This window comes from Stylophora pistillata, chromosome 1, assembly GCF_964205215.1.
Source record: "Stylophora pistillata chromosome 1, jaStyPist1.2, whole genome shotgun sequence".
NCBI classification, from domain to species: Eukaryota; Metazoa; Cnidaria; class Anthozoa; order Scleractinia; family Pocilloporidae; genus Stylophora; species Stylophora pistillata.
The window spans coordinates 17,218,480-17,230,339 of record NC_142519.1 but is presented as its reverse complement, the minus strand read 5'-3'; the positions used below and the strand labels follow the sequence as shown (position 1 = coordinate 17,230,339).

Genomic DNA, 11,860 nt, shown 5'->3' with positions numbered 1-11,860 from the left:
GAGAACAAATGATCGTCGAGAATATTCTAAACCGTCGTCAACGAAGCAAGTCATGAGGACTGGAAAAGACGTATACAAATGGACGTGCAAAGATGTGGGTTTTTGGCTTAAAGAAAACGGTTTCGAAGATCATGTGGATCTATTTTCCAAACAACATAAGATAGACGGTGACGCTCTTCTTGTCCTAAATGAAGATGACTTAAGAAATCCGCCGCTGGAGTTGAAAGTCCTCGGCGATATCAAACGCTTATCTCTGGCGATCGCTTCTCTTCAAAGGAAACACAGCCAGCCGACGCACGTAGCACTCCCTAATGGTGCGAATGGAAAATTTAAACGAAAATTTGTTGACCAGATTGATAGCGTGGACGGTTTTGGCGGACAGTTGAGACGAAGCAATTTTTCGGATTCTGATATGGATGATGACGGGCCCGATGTTCATCCCTTCTCAAATATCTCTGAAACAGGGAGAACGTTGATCAGTTTGGTGTATGCGTTTTCAGTATTTTTTGTCACTTCGTTTGTAATGGTTTTCGTCCACGATCGCGTACCAGACATGAAGAAATATCCTCCTTTACCTGACATAGTCCTCGACAATGTGCCGCTCATACCGTGGGCGTTTCAAATGTGCGAGGTCACAGCGCTTATTTTGACTGCCGTTTTAACTACCGTTTTGTTCTTCCACAAGCACAGAGTTATTGTAATACGGAGAATAGCCGCTTTGTATGGAACAGTGTTTCTTCTACGGTGTGTTACAATGTTCGTTACGTCTCTCAGTGTTCCTGGAATCCATTTGGAGTGCTCTGGAAAGGTATAATTAAAGAAATAACGCACAACTCACGCTTTCCAATGTACTTTAAACTGGTCTATATGTAGTTCATGACTTAGAAAAGCACTTAAGCATAATTGAGAAAAAATCGTATTGGTTTCATGATAGTTCAAAATCGATGGAGGCACAGGCAGATATTGTTTACATTTGCGGTAGCCGTAATGTGCTTTGCGTTTTCCAGACATGAATCTTTAATGCGCCTAAAGAATTTGAACGATAATTTTCTGGTTTAAGTTTGCGCTTTGCCTTGATCATCTCGTAACTTCTTTTTCACTTTTTGATTCTTTTTGAAATGATGCCAAATATGGATATTATTTTAAGTGTGCCACACATGGTGGTGGTCATTTAACAGTCCAAACGGAAGTCATGAGTCCTGCTTCATGTCACATTAACCTAGAAAGCAGTCCTGATAAATAAAAAGTCTCTTTGAAACATAAGGGCTCTTCTAAAGCCCCCAAACCATCAAATTTTGAAATGAAGCTGTATTGCAATTTTGTTTCTTGCAGTCTCCTACAGTTTGTATACTTTACATCAGCTCTACAGATTAAAGGTTCCAATGTAGAACAACATCCAATGCCTGCTTTAAGGCATTTATGCTCGTGGTAGGATAGTCAAGGTGTAACACTAACAGAACTTTACTTACAATGTTTTGCTTTCTGTTTTTTTTTTTTTTTTTTTTTGTAGTTGTATGATGACACTTGGACTAAGTTAACAAGAGCTTTTGAGATCCTGTTTGGTTTTGGGATGTCAGTAAATGGTGTTCGTACATGTGGGGACTATATGTTCAGTGGCCACACAGTTTCCATCACCTTGTTGAATTTCTTTGTAACAGAATGTAAGTGCTCAGTATTATTTCATATAACTTTCTCTTATTTGTCCAGTGTCCACACTTTGTGTTCACTCTTTATGTGTTGGTACACTTACATATTACTAACTTCTTAAATACCAAATTTCCTTGAATAAGAGCCCGGGCACTTAAATAAAATTTTGGCCTAGAGAAAGGGTGCTTATTGGTAGGAGAACACTTAATATAGTGGGGAGGGGAGGGGGGGCATGCTTATTAAGAAACTATTAACCTGTACTGATGTAGCTGTAGTTGAAGCTTAAAAAGTCATAAATAAAGTGGTAATAGAAACAGGTTTTCCCCGTATCCCTACTACTTAAGAAAGTGGATGAGAAAGGAGGATGCTTATTATTCAGGGAAATGTGGTATTATTTAAAATGGTTAAATGAAAATGCTGTGGTTGAAATTTTAAGTCAGTTTAGAATTTTTTAGACTAGTTCATTGACTCTCATTTCATTTTGTCTTGTATTCTTTGTTTTGATTTGAAACAAAGGGAAAATTTAAACCATGAAAAAAATTTAACATAACAACAAAAGTACTGATGCATTTTTCGATGAGTGTTAGGGAAAGGTGAATAGCATCATTGTACATTTAAAAACTGAATCACCAAGTTGCAGGGAATGTACAGTTTAATAATAAACCAAGTTACAGTTTAATAAGCTTTGTAGATAATACATGTACTAGGTGAAGAGTCGCATCCAGACTGCTGCTTGTATCAGCAATGCTGTAACCATTCGTTGTTGATAAATGTAGAAGAAATTCACTTTGAACCATTAGTTAGTAAACTACCAGTATGTTCTTGGGTCTTGAGTGAAGAAATTTTAAAAATTGAATTGACTTGATGGCTTCTTAAATTGATAACTTTGTTAATAACAATCTTTTTTTTTTTTTCATTTCCTAGGTTAAGTATTTTGATGTTTCTGCATACATGTACTGGTACACCTGTAGGTGGAAACATCTTTATGTAAGGATTTACAGTGCAAAAATTATTTACTGAACACATTTTCATTTGTTCAACACTTTCCTTACAGATACACCATACTACATGTACTACCTACACACCTGCTGCTGGGTTCTGAATATGTTTGGAATCTTCTTCATCTTGGCTGCCCATGAGCACTATTCCATAGATGTTGTTATTGCTTTTTATATTTCTTCCCGTCTGTTTCTTTACTACCACACTCTCGCTAACACTCAAGCACTTAAATGGATTGATAGCAAAAGGACCCGCATATGGTTCCCACTTTTTTGGTTCTTTGAAGAAAAGGTGTCTGGCAAGGTGCCAAATGAATATGAATGGCCTCTTAAATGGCCCAGGTTTATGTGCAAGAAATCCAAGTCCCATTAAAAGCCTGCATGTGCATTGAGATCAATAACTGAACTAGCTGGTTAAAGAATGAATAAGGTATGATTTTGTAAGTTTCATCACAGGAGTTAGACCACTTGAAAGTGGTCATGTAGGAAAATATGTATCTTGGTTACAGAGATAGTAGTGTCTAGGGAAGGCAATCATCTCTTTTTTGAAAACTCAGCCAACCATATTGACCAGAGGCTTTGCAAAAGCCAAAGTACCACCCTCTTCCCCCCTAAAAACACCTCCCTTATTGGGAATTGTTGTGTTTAAATGTATAACACTACACCTATATGTACTTGTAGTACACAGTGCATATGTAATTTATTTTGAAATATTTATGATAATTATTTGAAGATTTTCAAAGCTGAAATTGTACTCTCAGTAATGTTTCTTTGACTAACCACATTTAAAACAGAAAAACATTAAAAACATTTCAAGTGAAACATTTCTCTGAATTTAAAACTGGTGAGATTAACAACAGTCACTTTTGCAATGAGAAGGAACTAACTGAGATAAGAGTTTCATATTTTTTGATGACGATTTTAATTTAATTGACTATTGTGAATGTTATGGATTGGATTTCATTGAATTCTATTATACTTTGAACTATTTATTTTAATTGATTTTTGTGGGTCTGAAATAAATGTCCAGGGCCAGTTTAGCAATGTACAAAGATGTGACCATTACTTTACGTAGAGGAAAGAAGCATTTTTTCCCTATATCACTGTGGGCTGACATCAAGCATTGTGAAAGAGACCTACTGACATTCATAAGGAAGAAAATTTGTTTGAAAGATGTGTACTCTAGAGAGAGAAATTTTTTAATATATTATTTAAGATTATTAGCTTAATTTTTGTGGGGAATTACTTGATAGTAAAAGCTATTATTTGCTTAATTTTATGATTCAAATAACAAAGGCAGCTAGTATGTGGTAGATCACTTTGTTTGAAAAAAGTCCATCAAGTTAAATGAGATAGGTCATTAAAAATCACTGTAAACTTTACAGGGATGTTGTTGATCAAAAAAATTTGTAATGGTTCTGCTATCAAGTTTATTTTTTGGCTTTATATTTAATGTTATATGTGGGTAAGAAGGTATAGAAAACCTGGTTGTTGCAGTTTTCTCAAATTGTTATATTATATATAATAATATAAATAATTTAAATATATTTTGACCTTAAATTATCAGCAAATGTATTAATGAGTGTTGAAATTAAAATTTTTTGACAATTGGACCTGATTTTCTGATAATTTTTTTTCATTGGCACACTTCACTTCATTTTACTGTGTCACCTCAGATATCAAAAAATCATTTTTTGACAATTGGATCTGATTTTCTGATAATTTTTTTTCATTGGCACACTTCACTTCATTTTACTGTGTCACCTCAGATATCAAAAAATCACTTCCCCAGCTTTTGGTGGTAAGGAAAAGAGCAATGCACTTGCATTTAACAAAGTTCTGATGTTAAGGTCCCACCGAGATTTGAACTCGGATCGCTGGATTCAGAGTCCAGAGTGCTAACCATTACACCATGGGACCACCTGGGACAGAAATCAGCAAATCTAAGATACTACAATTAAAAATTCTCACTCGATTTGAAGTTCATAAACTGTATAGACTTCGTTCAACGTTGTTTGTAGATGACACTGAGTGCAGACAAATGATAAAACCAATACGATGATTGTCCGAAATTTTGCTGAAAAGTTAACTTACCTGCATTTAATTTATTTACTTCTAGCTCTATTTCTCCGTTATCTTGTAATGAGGGCAAGTGAACAAAGCAAATAACAACTATATTTTCCACTGAGAAAAAAGTTAACTCAGTTAAAGGTAGGTCCCACCGAGATTTGAACTCGGATCACTGGATTCAAAGTCCAGAGTGCTAACCATTACACCATGGGACCGCTCACTCCATACTGGACGAAAAAATAATTGATACGTTAGAAAAGACAGCCCTTGGTTCACAACCCTCAAACAGCCGTCTTCCAAGAGAGTTTGATTCTCAGCCGACACTGGTGTCAGTTGTTCTTTCGTATATGGGTGGCTTATTCACCTTTACTTACCATGAGGCCAAAATTCGTGAACGTATCAGTGTCCACCAGATCGATGTGATATTTTATTTGCTGCAAGTCGATCTAATTTGAACGAAAACATCATTTCCTCATCTATCCTATGCTATCCTACGGCCTCTGTCCGATTTTTCAACCCGGCTAGACTAATAAACTGGCGTTGAAATACAATAACAAACTTTATTACACGACTCGGGCAGTCAGAGGGCCAATAACTAAAATCAACCAATCAAAATTCTCTATTGCCGGTCAATATTCTCTCAGTATTGGACCGGGCACCGTCACGAATGGTCCCGAATGATACCGCACTTGTGTCCCTTCGGAACTTCAGTCGTTTAATAAATCTCTTATTAACCAAGCTTGCTCGGGACCGTACTGGAAGAATATCAGCCCTTGGTCTTTTTTGTACGGACCGAGCGCAGCTCGGTCCGTACTGTCAAGACCTCGGGCCGATATTCTCCCAGTACGACCCTCGTGCTTAGTTAATAAGATACATACAATCAACCACATTGGTCAATTGGCCTTAATGTATCATATTTGCGACATTATCTAATGTCAAGAGAGGATTGCCCTTTCTTGCTGGGAGAAATAATCCTTCGAGTTTGGATTCGAGTTGGAGTTCGAGTTGGAGTTCGAGTTGGACTTCGAGTTGGACTTCGGGTTTTCATAATTTAAAAAATATCATAATTTTTAAAATTATTTAAGAGCAAGTGTTACCAAAATTCAAACATTTTTAAAATTTCGTGGCAATAGCTTAAAAATGAATTTGGCCCATAATCTCATGTTAGGTAGACCTTAATGTAAAACAAAACACTGCATAGTTCATTTTGCTAAATATCGATTAGTTTTGGAGAAAATTAATAAACACTGAATTTTGTGAAAACACCGCTTTTTAAATGCGCAATTAAGGGCGATTCACGGCGCCTCGCGTTACAAAATAAAACACTCTAGGGCAATAAAATCAAACACATATTGTAGAACGATGTCAAAAGTACGGTGGCTCATAAGTGCCATGCAAAAATTGTGATTTTTTTATCGTTTTAGCGACTTTTTTAGCGACTTTTTTAGCGACTTTTTTAGCGACTTTTTTAGCGACTTTTTTAGCGACTTTTTTAGCGACTTTTTTAGCGACTTTTTTAGCGACTTTTTTAGCGACTTTTTTAGCGACTTTTTTAGCGACTTTTTTAGCGACTTTTTTAGCGACTTTTTTAGCGACTTTTTAGCGACCGAAGTAATGCGGGCTCAAGTTGCTTCTCAAGAGAAGATGGCGGAACTCGAAACCGAAATCAATGAGGTAAATAACTCTCAGGTTCACGGTATTCACTGGAATTCACTAAATTTGCATAAAATAGCGCAGATTTCAACTTAACGCATTTTTCTGCTTATAGATATGCGAGTTTCTCGCAAAAAGAGAGATTCGAGACGAAGTGATCGCTCGATTCAGGAACGAGAAGGTATGCAGTGAACTTAATTGTCTGGACATGATCACCATCCCGATAGTTTTTTCGATAAATAACTATCCTAACTTGTCTTCCCCACTGCTGTAGTTCACCGCTGTTTGAGCCACCTTTGCATGCGTCAAAAATGCGTTGCATAACCCTTAAATAGAAATATTGAAAGGATCAAACATAAACAGCCAGGAAACAATCATTAATTAGACTCGTCAGAGATCTTTACCATCCAGTCAGATGCAAATTCATGGACTTGAATAAGTTTGAAACTCGTTAAAATGAATCAACCAGATAGAAGGAAATAATATTCCTTTTTCAGACGTTGCTGTATTGATGGCATTTATAATTTTAATGCAGTTTCTATTTCCTATTTTTTAGATGGATTATTCGGCAGTAAATACTGCCTCAGATGAACAATTGCAAGAGTTAGGACCATTGCGAAGGGGAGATCTGCTGTCCTTAAGAAGCTTTGTAAATGAAAAGTTGCGAGGTGAGAGTAGAGATGAGAAGAAAAGAAAGCTGCTTGATCTCCTCCAAAAAAGGGTAAAACCAAAGAAAAAGAGAGCCGAAGAAAAGGCAAGTACAGAGCCAGGACCCTCTAACCAAATTATAAATGGCTACCGTAAAGTTCAGTTTGGCTGGCTGCACTATGACCCGCAACAGAATAGGTATGTTGGAGTTCGCCTTGCAAAAGGAGGTGGGACTAGAACTGTGAGAGCAGAACGTAGCTCAGATGTTCGTGATTTGATTGCTTTGGGTAAATCAATTTTCTTCCCAGGTGGTATGAGCTTTTATGGTAGATTTGAAGACATGACATCAACACTTGGAAACTTCAAAGGTGATCAGATATCCTTTGCAAATTTCACTTTGGCCAGATACATAACCAACCATGCCCTGACCACAGTCAGACTTAATTTGATGACAAGATCAGTTGAAAAGGAAAGTCAAGGGTGTGACGCAGAGTTGCCAGAGGTTTTTGAAGTGGATAGGAAGCCAACCAAAGTTCATGCTAAGAAAGAATGCAATGATGATGCCAACCATGGTGGACTGATGGGCACTTGTGCTGAACGTGAGACCATTAAAGCCCAACAGGACAGGGAGTATGAAGAGTCCCTGGCAGCTGACCGAGCAAAAGAAAAACAAAAGCTGGAGATTGAGGAGGCAACCAAGAGGCAAATGGAGTTGCAAGCTGCACGTAAGAGAAGACTACCTCCTGAACCTGTAGTTAATGAAGCTCGTGCTGTTGTCTCAGTCCGTCATGTTACCTTGGGTATTCAAAGACGGGCTTTTAGAGCAAGTGATGAAATGGGTGCAGTGTATGACTGGATTGGCTCTCTAAGTACCAAGCCAGAATCATTTGCCCTTTCAGGGTGTGGGCTGCCAGAACTGATGCCATCATTATCTGTTATGGTGGCAGACAAATCCATATTGAATATGCAGGAAACACAGGGCATGCCTTCTTATCCTGAAGATGGATTAAACTTTCTAGGATTTGGAAATCTGGAAGATTTAAGCAACCTGGATGTCACAGTACCTGATCTATGGTGTACTATGGATGATTTCAACTTCAATGCGACCTTACCAACAGCCTTTATGGAAAGGGACTTTGCCACGTAAGTGGTCATGTTGTTAGCCCATGAACTGAAAAAGTGATGTTAATCGATGTTTATTACATATTTGAAGTACAATGTGCTTTTCAATTAGACATTGTTATAACATAATTAGAATAAACCCACTACCTATTGACTAGAATCCATCAGCATTCCAGTAGGTGCATTACCATTTTTTCTACTCTGCATGTCACTGCATTCAAATGGAATGACTGTGCACATTGTAATAATTTTACAGAGTTGGGCTGTTTGTGTCTGTGTGGAATTTTATGAAATGAAAATTTATTTTATCAATTCAAAATCTTCGTTGGAAAGAGTAAGAAATGTGTTAATTTTATGAAGAATAAAACCACAACCATTCCACCAATGCTAAAAAGTGTTGTTTGTAATCTGTAAAGATGTTGAAGTTAATGATCCAGGGAACTTACATTTACATGCTCACTAATCCTACAGCCAAAACAATCCTGAAGTCACCCATGTTACTGAGGACAGAATTGCTAGTGTGGTCAACAGTGGTGGTACTAAGGACAGCAGCCTTATTCTAGCCAATAGTAATGCTACTGACGACAGCAGCGCTAGTCAAGCAAACAATAGTGCTACTCAGGACAGCAGCCCTAGTGTAGCTAATAATAATGCTACTCAGGACAGCAGCCCTAGTGTGGCCAATAATAACGCTACTCAGGACAGCAGCCCTCGTGTGGCCAATAATAAAGCTACTCAGGACAGCAGCCCTAGTCCAGCCAACAATAATGCTACTGAGGACAGCAACCTCACTGTAGCCAACAATGATGCTACTCAGGACAGCAACCTTAGTGTAGCCAACAATAGTGCCACTCAGGTCAGCAATCCAAGCAGGTACGTTCTTGAGTTGACTTTGACACAGAAAAGACATGAGCATATCATGAAGTCATCAGTTAGCATGCATTATCACTTAGGCTAGGTGGTCTTTTCTGCATGAAATAACAGTAGTTACAGGAACAGAAAATTAAGTAATGCATTGATCAATGTCTTAAACCAATGATCAAACATGTTTGGCAATAACTGGGTACAGATCCTTTCTAAACAAATTTTCAACAAATTTATTGATAAATAGATCAATTAATATAGAAATAAATGAAAAATGAATTAATTACATTTGCTAATTAAAGGTGAGTACATTGTGGGAGGTGTGGTGGCCCCATGGTTAGTGCGCCTAACTCGGCAGCAAATGATCTAGGCTCAAGCCCTGGCCAGGGACATTGTGTTGTGTTCTTGGGCAAGACACTTTTCCCTTACAGTGCCTCTCTCCACCTAGGGCATGAATGGGTACTGGCAATTTTAATGCTGGAGGGTAGACGTGCAATGGACTAGCATCTCATCCAGGGTGGAGTAGAAATACTCCTGCTCACTTCATGCTACAGAAATGGGGATAAGATAAGATAAGCTCCAGCCTGATGGGCTGCTTACGAGCCTTACTTGGCTGGTAAGCAGAATTTACCTACCTTACATTGGGATCAAAACTGTTGTCAAACAGCATAACAAAACTATTTCATATTGCTTTTCTGGTTGTAGGACCACACAAAGGGGTACCAGACACAGTCAGACAAACCGTGTAAGCTCTCAGGGTGTTTTATTTCTTTTCATTACTCTAAATGTATCCCCACAGATGATCATGATGGTACTTTTAAGTCCTGTGTCATTCAGTTTACCTTCTTTTCTGAACATACACCCTGTTTTTTGCCGTAAATTGTAACCCTATGGCAAAAATCTACAGTGTAACAGATATAAATACACCAAGGCAAAAAATTATTAAATGGAGAAATAATTGGAAAAGAACTTCAAAGGTGGGCTAGTACTAATTTTTGTCTTCTTTTTATGGCTGAGGGCATATTAATCCCTTTTAATGAAATTAATAATAAATAATAATAATTGACAATTTTTTATAGCACCCTATCCGATAGCCCTAAGGCATTTTGCAATCAAGGTGAAACATTAAAAATAACAAATAACATATTAAATCCTGCCGGCATGTGTTATTCCTGTTACTTTGTATATATTTTGGTGGCTTCCAGTGCCTTTCAACTTCAATACCAAACTGAGGATATCAGGTAACACTAGAAAGAGGTGAAGAAATCACCTGCCCTTGGGAGATTTTCTGGTATTAATTTCTTGTGATGTTTTTATCTTTAGGGTTTTCAGTTTCGGCAAATTTATTTGTCACAATTGGTGAGTGGTACATCCGAGACAGAAACCCTGGTAGGAAAATATTATTTTGTAATTATTATTGAAGTGATTTTATACTTAACCTATAAAATAGGTTATGGATCAACTGATACACCTCATTACTCATGAATCTACACAAACCACAGCATGCTGCTGTGAAACCAAAACCTTCTTGAGCAAAGCTGCTTTGAAGGCTAAACTGTAAGAAAAGTGTGCACTTCTTAAGAGATTTCTAATCCTAAAAAAGAAACTTTTTTATTAAAAATAAAAGCAAAAATCAGTTACAGAAATAAGTGCACAATCCTTACCCAATTTCGAAACAAAACTCCTGAAAAACCATTGTGATACTTATATAGCTTATATCAGGGGGTAGCATCCTCCCCCGCCCACTGGGCCGCACAGTCAACTTCGCATTTTCTACTCAAGTTATTACGTAGTATGGTCTTCAGTCTATGGTGATGGCAGATTATTTTTTTCCGGCAGGAAAATACCACCTCTACAAATACAGAGCACTTTTCAGAAGGTGAGAATACAATCAAGAAACTTACGAAGACATTTTAGTCAAGCCTGTTTTTAAGATGGAATTTTGCTTCCATTAGATTAAAGAACGCATTCTCATTGCTATCATTTTGAACAAAGATAATGCAATTTTTGAATTTTTTTCGCTTCCATTCTGACATTTTCCTACTTTAATCTTACAGACTTTGGCAGTCAGACCGTACAGGTCCACCGTACAAGATTGAAGGACGACCTTATACAGTTATTCTCGCGTCCAGAGATAACACGACAAGCACTAAATGTAAGAGTCATTGATGACCATGGTCGTTTGGAGAAGGGAGAAGGCCCCGGCGTACTGAGAGACGTATTGTCTACTTTTTGGCAACACATATTTGCTTCGCTGACGTTGGGGCACGTTGAAAAGGTACCTTCCATCAGACATGATCATCAAAAACAGGAATGGGAAGCGATTGGGCGTGTGTTGCTGTATGGTTTTAAAGAAGCAGGCTATGTGCCCGTATGCCTATCACCAGTATTCCTGGCATCCTGTCTACACGGCGAGGAGACAATTACAGAGGCAGACCTTCTTCAGTCATTTAAATCATACATCACTCCTGACGAGAGAGAAGTGATGGAAAGAGTCTTGTCGGAAGACTTTGAATCTGATGACGAGGATCTCATCGAGTTTTTGTCCAGTTACAAGTGCTATCGAAAACCTAAGCCCCAAAATATCAAAAGTCTATTTGCAGAGCTTGCGCACCAAGAAATCATTCAAAAGCCAAGGTACATCGCCAACTGCTGGGCCCCTGTGTTAGGAGTCCTGAAGGGACAAGCCGACTTTGCTAACGTAGGGAGTCTGAGGCAATTGTTCTTGGATAACAAGCCAACTGCCAAGAAAGTTATCAAAGCTCTAGATGCCAAGCCAACTTCAGATGCAGAAAAAGAGTCCTTGGGCTTTCTGAAAAAGTTCATTAAATCTCTTGATGCGGTGTCTCTGAAGGTCT

The 11,860-nt window shown here is 37.9% G+C and overlaps 2 protein-coding genes and 2 non-coding genes across 7 annotated transcripts in view; 2 read left to right on the top strand and 2 right to left on the bottom strand.

The window, feature by feature from the left end:
• The first annotated feature begins 6 nt into the window (after positions 1–6).
• Positions 7–4,258, top strand: LOC111321346 (sphingomyelin synthase-related protein 1). The gene is made up of 3 exons (XM_022924194.2): positions 7–808; positions 1,511–1,661; positions 2,702–4,258. Exons 1-3 carry the CDS (start codon positions 53–55, stop codon positions 3,016–3,018), a joined length of 1,224 nt encoding a protein of 407 aa, XP_022779929.1. The 5' UTR covers positions 7–52; the 3' UTR covers positions 3,019–4,258.
• A 235-nt stretch (positions 4,259–4,493) lies between these two features.
• Trnaq-cug (transfer RNA glutamine (anticodon CUG)) lies at positions 4,494–4,565 on the bottom strand. The gene has a single exon. It is a non-coding gene; the product is annotated as a tRNA-Gln (tRNA).
• Positions 4,566–4,858: 293 nt separating this feature from the next.
• On the bottom strand, positions 4,859–4,930 carry Trnaq-uug (transfer RNA glutamine (anticodon UUG)). Its single transcript has one exon. It is a non-coding gene; the product is annotated as a tRNA-Gln (tRNA).
• A 1,168-nt stretch (positions 4,931–6,098) lies between these two features.
• Positions 6,099–11,860, top strand: part of LOC148741466 (uncharacterized) — a 6,298-nt gene continuing 536 nt past the window's right edge. Inside the window, exons 1-9 of one of the 4 annotated variants that reach the window (XM_088741096.1) lie at positions 6,100–6,389; positions 6,484–6,549; positions 6,925–7,214; positions 7,422–8,159; positions 8,610–9,011; positions 9,708–9,747; positions 10,326–10,391; positions 10,842–10,881; positions 11,060–11,860. The exon at positions 11,060–11,860 is cut by the window's right edge and continues 536 nt beyond it. In XM_088741096.1, the coding sequence (XP_088597222.1) occupies positions 6,330–6,389; positions 6,484–6,549; positions 6,925–7,214; positions 7,422–8,159; positions 8,610–9,011; positions 9,708–9,747; positions 10,326–10,391; positions 10,842–10,881; positions 11,060–11,860 (2,503 nt within the window). In that variant the 5' untranslated portion in view covers positions 6,100–6,329. Of the gene's footprint in view, positions 6,390–6,483; positions 6,550–6,924; positions 8,160–8,609; positions 9,012–9,707; positions 9,748–10,325; positions 10,392–10,841; positions 10,882–11,059 lie in introns of those variants that run through there. The other 3 variants (XM_088741089.1, XM_088741085.1, XM_088741106.1) reach the window with 3 other exon arrangements.